Source organism: Chiroxiphia lanceolata, chromosome Z (genome assembly GCF_009829145.1).
Source record: "Chiroxiphia lanceolata isolate bChiLan1 chromosome Z, bChiLan1.pri, whole genome shotgun sequence".
Classification (NCBI taxonomy): domain Eukaryota; kingdom Metazoa; phylum Chordata; class Aves; order Passeriformes; family Pipridae; genus Chiroxiphia; species Chiroxiphia lanceolata.
In genome coordinates, this window is record NC_045671.1 from 74378738 (window position 1) to 74393613 (window position 14876).

At 37.4% G+C, this 14876-nt stretch overlaps 1 protein-coding gene across 4 annotated transcripts in view; it reads right to left on the reverse strand.

Annotated features, from left to right (window-relative positions):
- The window catches only part of ERCC6L2 (ERCC excision repair 6 like 2), a 45110-nt gene that overhangs the window by 23084 nt on the left and 7150 nt on the right, over window positions 1-14876 (reverse strand). For all 4 annotated transcript variants that reach the window (XM_032675357.1, XM_032675358.1, XM_032675356.1 and 1 more), the window contains exons 4-9: window positions 13323-13516; window positions 11251-11412; window positions 9296-9503; window positions 7786-7926; window positions 6231-6344; window positions 4630-4749 (exon numbers count right to left, since the gene is read on the reverse strand). In XM_032675357.1, coding sequence (XP_032531248.1) covers window positions 4630-4749; window positions 6231-6344; window positions 7786-7926; window positions 9296-9503; window positions 11251-11412; window positions 13323-13516 — 939 coding nt within the window. The remainder of the gene's footprint in view (window positions 1-4629; window positions 4750-6230; window positions 6345-7785; window positions 7927-9295; window positions 9504-11250; window positions 11413-13322; window positions 13517-14876) is intronic.

A 14876-nucleotide genomic window follows, 5' to 3' on the forward strand; every position in this document is an offset into this window, starting at 1 on the left:
AATAGTGATACTGTTATTTTCAAAAGAAGCATGTCCACATCTGGCAATGGCAGCTCCAGAGCACTGTGCAGAAGTCATACACAATAGGGAATAGAGGAATTTTCTCTACCATAACTGTAGCTTTCTCCCACTAGGCTATAAATGTTTAAAAAATTATATTTATTTATGGATAAATACATAAACTTTTAATCAACACTCATTTCACTAAAACCCTAACAAATCTTTGACAATCAAATAGCAATTAATGTTTATATTAACTTTGCACTTCTGGATAATATCTAGAACAAAACCCAGAAATTATTCATCACTTAGTATATGTTATCCAGCCTGTTAGAAGTGAAAACGAGGTAAAAATGAGAGATTTTTTTTTGGTCTGGTTTCATTGTACATGAACATATAAACTAGGACTTCTTTTACTTGAGAAAAAAAAAATCCACAAAGGGCAGCTTAACAAGAGCTATGCTACTTAAATTTGCATTTTATTTAGCCACATTAAGAAAAGAAAACAGAACAAAAACAGTGACGTTCTTTTAAAGGAGAAGGCATTGGCGACTGTGTTTTTGTTATTATAAAAGTACAGGTCAAATCTTGGCTTTCCTATACAAGAAGACAAAAACAAATCCACACAGTTTGCTTAAATAAAGTGGATCCATTTCATCCCCATTGGGAATGTAGGTATCCTGAAGTCAAGAACAACTCTTAACAGGGAAAAGTAATGAATGTTTTTGCACCAAAGAGAAATAAATTCTACACTTGTGCACCAGAGTATCATCCTGTATGGTGTTAGTCTAAACCAGAAATATTTGGTCATACTCAAGCAAAAGGAAGAATTCTTTACAAGAGTTCACATGGATTTAAACATGTCTCCCCATTGTTACACATTGTGAGTTGTCTGTGTGTGATGAAATGTTACCTCTGGCTTTTAAGAATATTTTTTTGTATACAGCTGTTCAAGTTAGCCTACAGTATTTTAAAGACTTCAAAGCCATGCCTGCCTGGGTGGGAATTATGTTTAATGGAGGAAGTTATCATTATTTCCAAAGTGTTCCAATAGACTTTTATTTTCCTACTGAAATAATGATAATATGCCAAGCAAAAATTATTAAATCAACCCAGCAGTTATTCCTGAGATATTTGTATTAATTAAGAACAGTAGTCCATAACCCCAAAAATGATGTGTGTGGAAACATTATACGTGCAGTTTAAAGAAAAAAAAAGTTATTTTAAGTGCCCAGACATTTAATAGCCCTTTACACTTAAAATGCTAGTAGAGTCTCTCTGAGCCAGAATTTTAACAAAACCATAGAAATAATCAGACAAGGTAGTAATGAGAAATACTGCAGGCTTGTAAAGCTATGCTCACTCATCTTCTTTTCCAAGCAGTCTCCAATACTTCTGTGTGAACAACCTGCAAAGAAAAAGCTATGTTTCCTATGTGTTCTATCTCTGCTTGCTTCGAAAACAACAGATACTTTAAGCAGATAGATTAACCTGTTCAACTCTTCAAAACAGTTGCAGCAGCTTAGCTAATAAACTTCATTAAAAATCCAAACCTTTCCCTGAATAAATTTTTTAAAAATGTCAAAAACCTTGCAACTATGCTCATTTACAAAAGAATAATCACCTGTACCAAAATTTCTGTGTAGTTTGTACTAAATTTTAATTTAAAAGACTAAGTAATACCTATTCAGTCTACACTACTAGATGAAAGTTACAAAAGAATTTCAAGTAGTTTCTAGAATTTATTTATGAAACAGAAAATATAAAGTACTACAGTGTGACAAGGTTATTAAAAACATTTTACTATCATTTGTCTTAGTTATTCCAAACAAACATGTTACAAATTGACAAAGTAGTTTTCAAGCTCTAGTGTCTATTGACTCTCCTGTGATTACTTTCTCATGGTAAGAGGACTTTCTAAATTAAATACTTCCTGAATGACTTTGCTTCCACAGCATAAAACCCGAAATCATCACCAACAGCTTCCTTTTTAAAATTTAGAATAGTAAACAAAACAGCAAGTCAGACATTTATGATCTAGTTTTTAGCATCATCATTATTCTGAAGTCAAAATTAATGGACTAAAACCCAACTGATTTTTCAATTTGGCTACATAGCCCACTACATAAAACTCCTCCTTCCAGGTACAGAGATCGCAGAGTCATAGAATGGTGTGGGTTGGAAAGGATCTTAAAGATCATCTAGTTTCAAACCACACCACCATGGATGGGCAGGGATGCCACCTATTAGACTCAGGGTCCCATCCAGCCTGGCCTTGCACACTTCTAGGGATGGGGCATCCACAACTTCTCTGGGAAACCTGTTCCAGCGCCACACTACTCTGAGAATAAAGAATTTCCTTCTATTATCTAACGTAAACCGACTCTCTCTTCCAGTTTGAAGCCATTATCCCCTTCCCTATTACTGCAGAAGATCTGCCTCCAGCTTTCTTTAGGCTCCCTTCAGGTACTCAAAAGTGGCAGTAAGGTCACCCTAACAGACTTCTCCAGGCTGAGCACCCTCAATTTTCTCAGCCTTTCCTTGTAGGAGTGCTGCTTCATCCCCCTAATTATCTTCATGGCCCTCCTCTGGATTCGCTCCAACAGGTCCATGTGCTTTTTGTCCTGTGAAGCTGGACACAAGAATGGAGCAAAGGGGGAGAATCACCTCCCCTGACCCACTGGACACATCTCTTTTGATGCAGCCCAGGACATGTTCAGCTTTCCATGCCAGCTCACATCCAGGTTCTCACCCCCCAGCACCCCCAGGTCCTGCTCAGCAGGGCTGCTCTGACCCAGGTGCCACAAACTTGCTGAGGGTGCACTCAATCCCCTCATGGAGATCATCAGCCGAGGACTGGGCTGAACACTGATTCCTGGGGGATCACCAGTGACCAGACACCAACTGGATGTAACTCCATTCACCACCAGGATCTGGGCCAGCCAGCCAGTCTTTAACCCAGCAAAGAATGTGCCTCTCCAAGCCACAGGCTTTTCCAGGAGAAAGCCATGCAAGATTAAAAAAAAATAAAATAAAATATATATATATAAAAAATAATAACATGAGCAATACCATGGGAGAATAACCAGTAACAGAATTGCTTCATAAGCACTACTGAAGATCATGGACTTTGTTTTTAGACCTATGTATTAAATATTTGCATTGTTAAAAACTTAACAATTACGTTCATTTTCATGAGATAATTAAGTGTATACAACAAAGTTAGTGTGCAGGTATGTCACACATATGTAATAATAGTAAAGAAAGATGTTGCTTGCATAATAACAAATCAATGAAGTGGTAATAGCCATTACTGTTATAACAATGTGGTCTTCCCACTGCCACCAGTCCCAAACAAAAACTGTGAATAACCAGGCTTATAGAGAGCAAAAATCCTGCACAGCTTCTAATTTCTCAGTTACTCTCAGCCCAGGAACACTCCTAAAACTAGTATGGTTTTCTTTTTAGTAGGGTACCTCAGACTTCTTTTTAACTTGCATTAGACATCATTAAACATCTTTTGTTCCTCTCTGAAACCAGAGCAAGACAGTTTCTGAGGTAAGGTGTTTTACAGATTCATACTCGACACATTTATTTTGGTCATCTTTAGCAGGACTTCTATTATTTTCATTTAATGTCCATAATGTCCAAGGGTTCAAAAAGTCAGTAAGCATTCAGTACACCTTTACCAGATTCATACTACTTATGATTGTGTAGGCCCTTGTAAAATAGAGAGAGAGAGAGAGAGAGAGAGATCCAGCTACAACAACTCCAGCTACAACTGCTGCATTGAAGAGGAGAGACACTGCTGCCCTGAATGTGGAAAGGATCTTTCCTTCTTCCTTTCTGGACTTTTATTGGAGGGAAAAGAGATTTAATCCAATGTAAATATTGCTTTACCATAGGAGAGATAGTTAGGATTATGCATATAATGTATTATAATATTTATTTGTGTAATAATTGTAATATAATTCCCTTCCCCCCATATTGAGTCTTGTGTTGTGTCTGGAAAACCCCTTTCACACTGGGGTGAGTTGTGGGAGAGGGGCTTGGACTTGGAAATTGGATTTTGGGGGGTCTCAAACCACCACAGTCCCATTCACATTTATCCTTAAGACACGATTTTCAGGCTGGAGAGTCTCAGCCTATTTGGCTGCTTCTGACCCACAGTTACTAATCACCTTTGTGGCCCTTCTCTGAACCTTCCTCTGAGCCTTTTCAAGGTCTAACATATGCTTTTTGAGAGGAGGCACTGGAAGTACACACAATACTGAAGGTATGCGTCAATTATTAAGTCCATAATGATTTTGTTTTGCTCTCTTTTCTTTCCCAAGTATCCACAACTGCCACTGGAATCCATGGTTTCATGAACCAACAATTCTGTTGACTGTAAGGGTAGTTTCCATGCCCACCATTAAACATGAAGCTAATATCTCCAAATATCTTATCCAGTTGTTGCCCAGATGTATCCTGATCCATGACAGCAGATACCTGCTGTGGTACGACCAACCACAAATAGAATGATTAAAACCCCAACAACTATTAGGTGTACATTCTTACATCCATACACTATAGCACAGACGTATTACTATTAATAATACTTATTTTTCTTCTTAGGAATGGGTTTACCTTCATTTTTCCACTGTATTTTGGATCCGAAATGGTTTCAAAGGCTGCATCTTTGCTTAACTGCACAAAATCTGGAAAACTGGAAAATACCTGGCTGCAAACTCGTTTGATATGTGCTTCCTGGAAGAAAAGCAAAAAGACTGAATAGATCTTAAAAATTAGAGCTATATTAGGATACCAGTAAGCCATACAAGGAGCTAAACAGGTCGAAATGTGATCTCCAAAGTATCTCAAGAAGAGTTATGTGTGCTTTTATTCAGTTCACTACAAAACTGCTGGATAAAACACCCCCTGCGTGCTTTGCTTTGCTTCATTTAAAAACAAAAGAGATTGCTAATCTGAAACCATGGATTGTAGCTACTAGAGTAAAAGATGCTCAAAGTTTCTTCTCCTGGCCAAAAACTGCAAGAGGACTGGCCAGAACTGTCAGTCTCAAAAAATTCTGTTGCCTTCAGGTTTGCATTACCCAACAGTTTTGTACCAGCATTTCTCTTGACCCACTGGCACAACAAGCCAATATGGGAATTACATATTGTTCCACTGATACAACAAAAAACTGCATGGGAAGTGCATTTAAACTGTTCAAGAGCCACATAAAGCTCCACTGCTAGAATTTAGATCTGAACTTGAACATGACCTCACACATATTTATGTCCACTTTTCCAGAGGGAAAGAAAAGATCACGTATCTCACCTAAAACATGAAATGGACTTTAATACTAAAAGTAAGAAATACTACAAAGTATCAGTTTCTTCAATGGATTTTGGCAGTTAATAATTGTGAATGGCGTGATAGACTAAATCAAAAATACTTATATTGTGTTATTTCAGAGGTTATTTAAACCCCAAATGTTATTACAATAAAAAACTACATACGGAATACAGAAAAGAAGCCCACTGAAAACACTTGGGTACATACTGTATATAAAGCCCTGGAAAGTCAGAGTAACGTTTCCTAAAAAGCAAAACTGCTTCAATGGAACAAATTTGCAAAATCAGCTGGGATACTCTGATTTCCCTTCCTCAGTGGCTTCTGAGAGAAAGTGGTAACGTTCCTAAATCCCAGTGTTCATTCCTGGATCTTAGGGATCACATCCAAGCATTTCTAAAAACTCTACTGGTTTGTGGGTCTTGTAGGTGACTTGCCACAGTAACAAGATAAACTGATAGTGATGTCTCATTGAGCATTTTCTTCTAAAGCATGTTTCTCATTATTTAAACAAAATCAGCTCTTAATATAAAGTACTAGAGAAAAAAAGTGCACCCTAAATTGCCTATTATTTATTTATTTGCACAAAGTCATTCCTCTTACCAGCACTCATCATAAATGTAACAGAAATGGTACTATTAGAAATCACTAAAAATTACTCTCCCTCCTAATCTCTCCGATGTTTCTACAACCCTTATTTTCAGATATGCGTCAACTAAATGAACACACTGTTTTGTACGATGCCTTTATAAGGTTTGCATTCTGAACTGCTGAATGGAAAAGGAATTTTGCAAAATATCTCAACTGCAGTTAGTTAAGACTTCAGAAGGTCAGAAAAAATTTTCATTCGAGAGTTTTCATTCTATTTTCCACAAGATACTTCTGAGACTAACCTGTTGCTTGCTCGTGTTGTCTGTCTGCAGCAGTGCAGCATGATTGGCAACCTTCTGCAGGATCGTCAGGTAACTGAAGCGCAAAGACTTAATTGTTTCACCATGTGCATTTACCTACAAATAAAATGCATTAACAGTTCTAAGTAGAACTATAATTGACTCCAAAGAGCTGTGTACTATATTTTTAATGAAAAAGAAGCAAGTTTGGGGTGTTCTTCCCCTCAGCTTTGTGATCCTATTAATAGAAAAACTTTCTCAAACAGAAAAAACCCTACAGCTACGTCATAGTTTGCTAAACATTTCAGATAGTAATTTCTGTCGATATCACACTAAGATAGCCAAGAACTCAGTAGACAAAAAGATGGTAACTTTACACCTGACTTAAATGTAAATCAAACCAGAGCTGTTTGAATGACTTCTTACCCTACAACTCCTAACTTCACTTTTCTCTACAGCAAAAATGTAAGTTTTTGAACATAATTCAAGCTTCAAACATTAATTTACAACACAGCAGCAGCTACTGCATCAGCTATTTTTCTGGCTACAACTGGCTGATTTCAATCAATATTTGTTCTCCTTTCCCTTCTCAAGTTAATAAATTCCATGGTTAACTTTGGAATAAGACAGTCCATAACATCACTTAACTACCTGCAGGCCTGCCTACTGCCCTTTGTGAATCAAGCTCAACAGCATTTTGATTTTTCTACAAAACATACAAGAAACAGAAGCCTGCAAAAGAAGGCTGGTATCCCCAGAATATTAAACAGACTGATAGGGGGATTGTGCATAAAGAAAGATGTGGAAGACTGAACAAGCTGCATCCTTTGGAAAAAAACCCAAAACACTACCCAAGAATCAAAACACATCAGAAAAAAATCAGGGAGAAGCAAGTATGAGACATATGTTTCTAAATGTTTAAAAGAGGTGCTTTATCTGAGCCTACTGAGTGATGTGGGCAAAGCAGATACACAGTCAGACTAATGGAGTATCGAAAAAGTCCAGAGAAGATTGAAGAAATCTTCAAAGCTGTTACTAGTGGACAAAGTTGAGATTGTGCTCTCTGGTTGCTGCTACAGTTCTCCCTTCAACGAAGCAAAACCAAGTGCATGTTTAATGGCACAGAAAGACACAATCCAGCTTAAGTTAGAAAACAAGTAAAGCCCAGACAACCTGCTGTGTTCAGGATGCCTCCCATTTTCAGTTCTGCACAGACCGCCTGAGGCACAGGGGAGTAGCATGTCTGACACATACTGAACATCCTAAGGAAGTACCCTTGCCAGTACCAACTGTATCACAGGGGCACCTATTAATCCAACAGATCCACAATGTACTGCATAAATAACAGCCACCTGCTCAAGGCACGCCAAGAAGCTTTGCGGTATCCCAAAGTGCCTAACTCCACCACGTTTATGATGCCACCCATGTTTCCCAGTTGGGATTTCCCAAACAGATGGCCTACAATCAGGCAGACATTTCAATTAGTTCTTCATCAGCAGAGTCTCTCAAGAATTCCAGAAGACTCTTGCTCTAAAATGCAAACAGTGCAAATTCTTACTTTGTAACAACAGTTCTTCCTTTTCCGGCCACTGTTACAACTACAGGGCTCTCCTGCTCGTAACACCAAGGTTACATCATCTGTCTCCAGCACAGCCTGGTAGACAGCTTTCTGGAATTCAGTCAGGGAACAATACACCATCTGCCAAAGAGAAAACACTATTATGTGCAATGAAAAGCAAAAAAAGCATTGCATCAAAGAACAGAAATCACAGATCACTGAAAATAGAAATAAATACTACAGTTGCTCAAATAGTTACAGGAAATTATCATACCACCAAAAGAAAAATACGTGGATCTTGACACCAGAAGAGCATGGAATTGTAGCCAAAGTGTATGTACGCTTATCTTATTCCTTCCCAAAATTCTACAAAGAGTATCAATGTCAAGCTACAAGAACCTGCTGTTAAGTTTCTCAAAACCTTTCAGTATGGCTTTTGTGAAGGAAAAGGAAGAGGAAGGAAAAGTGAAATACATGCATAACTTTAATTACAGATTCCCCTCTGTTTTGCAAGGTGCATAATTTGTCCTTTCTTTCCCTTTTTTAGGCACTAGCTATTGTGGGGCACTACCACAAGCAGGACAAACAGAATAAGCACTGACAAGGGAAGGATCTACACAGTGCTGTGGCCAAAACTCTGATCCCTCTTCTTAGAGACCATGGGCAGCATCTCCATGACGTTTTTAGTCTTAAGCAGAAGGAGACAGAAATCCCAAGATCATTCCTTAACCTATGCTACCCACACAGCAGCAGAACCATGCTGAGCTGTAATAATACAGCAGTAACTTGAACATATACTCACATTAACAAGATAATGAAAAGAATAAAACCTGCTAGATTCAGAAAAGCGACTGACTGATGTTTGTGTTAATCTTTCCTTGTGTTAACAAGCTTAGATGAAGACTAAATACCAAATTTTGAAAACAAAACCACCTGCAAATTTATATATTTGTCTACTTAGAAGGAAAGATTTATCAGAACTCTTAGCTATATTAATAAAGTATTATCATTTCATATAATATTTACAATTGCACCAGATGAACAGGATTACATATTTATCATAGAGTCAGCTTTATGTCTGAGGTTTTTCTCTTATTTAGGGATTGAAAATGAGGGAGCTAAAAGCTCACTATTCCACACACAAAGTATCAAGCTGCAAATTCTGAAGTTCAACACAGAATTTCAGAGATTTACATACATTGCTTTAGGTTTGCACAGATAAGTACAAAAACACACTTAGAACAAATGTATAAATCACTAGTCAGAAGACAAGCTGAGCATTTTCAGGCTTAACTAACTCCTTTTCAGTATGCAATCATATAATTCCGTGAACAAAGCACACTATGGCAAGTGCATCTCTTCCAAGGCTATGGATTCTTCTGAAGTTCATAAGACAAAAGGAAACAATAAACTACTACAGACACGATTAAAGAGAGAAAACACAACAGGAAAACAAAAAAGTAGAGATACATTCCTTAGCACAGTATTTGAAGTGTGAAGGCACTCTTACTCTGTCTTCCTTTTTTGGTAGCTGGTCACTGATGAGTGCTTTGGTGCGTCTCAGGAACCAGCCAGCCAGTTTTCTTGCCAGTTTCACCATGGCTTTCCGGCCTGTTGCCAGCTCTCTTTTAGTTGCAGTGTGCCTCTGGCCATGCTCCACTGGGTCAGAAAACGTCTTCTTGAAATCTGCTCTGCTACCCAGAAGTCCTGGTACAGCCCTATTAAAAAACAAAAGGGGGACTGAAACAGGAGGCCAGGCCCAGAAGAGTTAACTGAGAAATTTGGGCCTGCTAACAACTCCAACACCTGTGTTGCTGGAAGAACATTTTAGGAGCACTGGTTAAGATCATGTTCTGTTCTGTTCACTGGACCAAAGGCCTTATTATAGAAAGAATAGGAGTAGTGCACACACAGTAATAAATTAGGTAAACTAGATGTTTGAATAAGATCTAGAAGGCCCAGAGCCAGGATTTTGCAAGCTTGAAGAATTCAGGTCACCTCACTGAAGAGGTCAGATTGAGGAAGACGTCCATGGAGACCACCAGAGGGATGAAGGCTTGAGGAGAAGACCCCACAGTAGAAGACTGCCCATGTCTGGAAAGACTCTGCCCAGAGACCAGCCTGCTTATTAATATGTGTAATAAATGATGTAATCATGTGTCTAAAGTGTATAAGATGGCTTAGTTTTGCACTTGCAAGTAGAGCACGTTTGTCCAGCGCTAGCTGGTTTGCTCCCAACATTGAATAAACAAATACCTTGCTGCTTAAAGATAAAAAAATGTCTCTGAGCAGTTTCTTGGACCAATTTTTCAGATTCATGGGGTTGATTTACTGATTGAAAGCATATTGTAATTTTTTTTTCTGGCTAACAGCAAGAGATCTTAAATTAACAATCACTAGAGAAAATACTAAAAATTGTATGTGCAAATAGAAACATATACTACTTTCAGACATGCCACTTCTCATTTGCTTTCTGTGACTCTCACGTGCTGAGAATACCCCTTCGAAAAAGGTTTGCAATTTTTATAGAAAAGCAAAAGCTTAGCAGACCAACAGAAGTCACAAATATATAGAACCTCTAAACTACAAGGCTGCTACCATCCAGAGCCTAAACTGGAAGCTAAACAGTCATATTTTCAAATTTTACCATTTTTATTAAATCAGATTATGCAGATATTACAATCTACTAAATAAAATCCTGAGAAACCCAACAGTAAAAAGAATTTAGTAATCCTTGGCAGCAGTACATATTAGAACAATCTATTAACAACACAAGCATAGCTTCAGTGGACCAGATGCAATACTTAAGTTTAAAGTATTTTTCCTGCTATTTCTGCTCTGTATATCCTTATATTTAAAGTATGTCTGCTTTGTTCCTCCTCTATAAAGCACTGCCAGTAAGTCTTCTCTGTTAAGGTTTTTATTTACAGTTAGTTGCACTTCTCCTTCTCCATTAAAAGTTTTTCTGGATAAGACCATTGCTTTGCAAATAAGTGCATTTGTGCACTTTGAAAAACATCAAAACAGTTTTGTATTCATCCTCCAAGCAGGTCAGAATGACCTGCACATATTGGACAGAGCAAAGGCACAATGTTGGTCAAGGTTCTGTAATGATTTCCTCTCTACTGGGCAAAGGACAGAAGACAAAAAAAGGTAAATATGGTGGGTGGGGGAAGAATCTTTTTAACTGCTTCCCACATTTCCCAAAGAAGCCAGTTGTGAGGAGCTCCAAATGTATTAAATAACTGGAAAATTCATACTGAGGGCTCACCTTCACAGCTGCATTAAAAAAAAAACAACACAGTTACATTCTCACAAAACATCCAGGGGGTTGAGGCGGATGTTTGGTTTGGTTTTGTTGCTTTTATGACACAGATGGGACCATATCATCCAGTTCTACCCCGTTCCCACTGCACAGTTAGCATACAGAGGTGCTTAGCCATTAAAAAAAAATAAATTACTTACCAGTCCATGACACACCAAAGTTCTTTCATATTGTTTTGAAGAATGGTTCCAGTAAGACCTATGCGAACACTGCATTTTAATGACTTCATGGTTTGAGTTATTTGAGCCTTTGGATTCTTGATTCTGTGTGCTTCATCCACTATCACAGCAGACCATTCTACACTGCAGATCAAAAAACCATTTTATTAACTGACATTTCTTATCCTGTCATCCCACATACATAACAAAAGTGAAGGCAGACACACAAGAGGCTGTGATCATTATAACACACTATTCCTTTTTTAATTCCCTGTTTCACATTGTACTATATTACTCAGTTTCCTTATATTCTGTTTGTTTAGTAAAATTGATTGCCATAGTTGAATAGGGTGGAATATAACAGTTGAACTACACAGCCAAATAAATGAAGTACTGTTAACTGTATCAAATGCTTTCTGTGAAAAACGGAGATTTCGATCTCTGGAGCAATGAAGGCAGCACATCTCCCCAATATTAGCTCTGCTCATAATTATGATTTACACAAAATAAATAAGCCTCTGAACATAAACTACTGAAACATGTTTCATCTTCCCAACAAAAACTATCCACTCTAAGTAGCAGTTGGCTGAAAACATTTCTATCTGTGTAGTTTTCTACAAGAAAGCAACCCAGTCAAGAATATCTACACGATACCAATATGGCAGAGGAATTTCAATATTTTGTGACTGTGACTAGAAGGAACCAACAGATATTTTGCAGTCAATTCAAGCACAAAACTTAAGGGTAGAATGACCTGTACACAATTATACTAATTTAAGCCATCACGTCCCTATGAGGGAATTTATTATGAGTTCACTTTACATATATGAGTGAATATTTCAGAACACAATATTCAGTTTGATGATCCTTCAAGGCTATAAAAAACTGAAATAGACGTTTAGTAGAAAGCCTCTATCCTGAGCAAGCTGCATTTAGCTAATCTCAAGGTTCTTGTGAAATTTTTGATACCCACTAAATACATTCATTCATATCAGAGTTCCTAAAATATGCTAAAAATTGGAGTTTCTGAAAGGAGCCTAACAGCAATCCATAGGCTAGCTCCTTCCACCTAATCTCTCATTATGCTGATTTACAGGCATAACTGAGCGTATGTATTCTTATTAGTGATAGCTAATTTTTTAAGAGCAGTTTTTGAGGCCAATCCATCACTGTAGCTAAGCAAGACATGGCTTCACAAACCAGAAATAGTCTGGTAAACCAGCTGATGTAAAGGATTTGCAAGCAGTCACACACCAGGTCTGCTCTGCATGTGCACCTATTTCCTGACCAAGCTTGAAGAGTCTCTTGAAGACAACACAAAGATTCAGGGTACTACTGACAAAACTAATTTGCTCTTCTATCTGCACTTCTCAGACCTCAGCACAGAGATGAAGATCTGATTGTTTTGGTGATGGCTGTCCAGACAGCTAGGGCACTCTCTGGGGTCTGAACCTTTCCCAATACCTGAAAAAAGATCTCCAGATCCACTGACAACTTCAGCTGCTAAGAGCAGGCTGCTACTATAAATTGTACTCTACTTCCAAGACAAAATAAGGGAAAAGGACCTCTAGGATCAGATAAGAAATGTGTGGGTTTAAATCTCAAAGTTTTTAGGACTCAAGAATTTCATCAAGCTGGTGAAAAGTGCAAATAACAAGGAAAATACCTTTTTGAACATTTACTAAAAATTCCAGTTTTTTGGTCTCCTTACACCGTATTGAAAGGTAGAAATATTTTCTATGTGTCTTTTAGTTGTCACCAGTTTTCAGGCAGGCAATTCCTGCATCTTTTAGAGAACATGCCATAAGTGTGCTAAAAGCAAAGACTAGCTTCATGGAAACTATTTAAATGCTTACTGCCACCAAGTATCCTACTACAAAGATATTACAGGCTACAGTCACCAAACAGAGTTAAATGGGATTCTTCTCTTCAGCACAGTGAGTTACTGGATTTAACAGTGTAATGTAAATATATTACACAGAAAAAGTACTTGCAAAGAACAAGGCACGATTAGTTAAAATTCCATGTGTAGAAAAACACATTAAAACTATTACCTGTTAAATTCATCCAAATACAGGCGAAGTATCTCGTATGTTGTAAGAGCAACTTCATATTTCCCTTGTTTGATGCGACTCATGTCATCATCTTTTTTACTGCCATGTAAGACAGAGACCTTAAAGTATCCCCATGTGTCTAACTCATCCTTCCAGTTGTGCAGCACTGAAAGAGGGGCCACTATGAGGAAAGTCTGAAAACAAATATGTATTACAGTATTACTTGAAAAACCACAACATAGCACTTTCTCAACAAGGAAAGTCAAAATCTCAAGATTTATTTTACTGCTTTGAACAGTTTCAACTGTTCAAAACATAGCATGGAAAATATTTGAACAGTTAATACAAATTTAAAAGCAATCAGTTTATTCTGAGTACATAAATAGTACAGAAGAAAATACCGTAATACTAAAATTAAATACCAAACAGCACTACTTACTCAAATTATACTTTAACAACTGCAATAAGATGTGAAACACTATCACTTTGCTTTGTTATACCATCTGTATGCCATAAACTGTTTTACAGATGAGAAAACAAAAAGATGAAGTCTAGCCATCCACAAGTCTAGCCATCATATGACTTCAAAACAAAAAGACCTGAAAAGAGTTTAAAAACTTAAGACAGCTCATACAATTCATATCATAGAATAACAAAATCAATGAGGTAGGAAGTAAAGGTTTTAGTCCACCTTTACAGCCAAAGCAGGGGCAACACTGAATTCAAACCAGGGCTTTCCCAACTCAGGACTTCAAAACCCCACAAGGATGGGTGGGGTGCATCCTGTGACCTGTTTCAACATTAAATGTTCTCAAAATGACGTTCTTCTCTTACTCCCAGACAGCAGCACTCCTGTTTCTCTGCACATGAAGTGCTATCCCTTCACCTCTTCCTCTTTGCCTGTATTTCCTGAGGAACATGTATCCATTATTCAGAGCTTAGTCATATGACTCATTATGCCAGTCAAATTCTCTAATTATTCCAATAAAATAGACACAGAAAAAAGAAATCACATGGTTTCCATGATGGGTAAAATTGAAATGATCTTCAGATTATCTTATTCACACAAAACTTTTAGAAGTTTCTTTTATTTGCTGTTGCTGTATTGTATTACTCAGATTATCACTAAAACTTACTTCTGACATTATGACAGCCAATCAAGAAAATATGGGAGGTCACAAGTCTATTAGCAATAGATTTTCCAACTCTATGCACTTGTCCTAAATAAATATCCTGTTATTATGGCTATACATGCTTTTTTTTACTTTAAAAATACAATCACACGACACTGATTTTCTACTCACTAACACAGGCTTTTTCAAAGTACTCTAGCCACAAGTCTAACCCAGATATTTCAAAATGTTTTGTTTTAGTGCAGATCAACAGTAGTAACAGATTAGACAATAACAGCTAGATAGTCTGGAAAACTGAAGGCTTCCCTAACCCTATCAGGAAAGGCATGAACCACTAATCTACTTCAGTACCTGAATTTTAAAAATTAATGTACCTAAACTCCTACAGCAAACAAAGAAACAAAAAAAATCCAAGTATTGC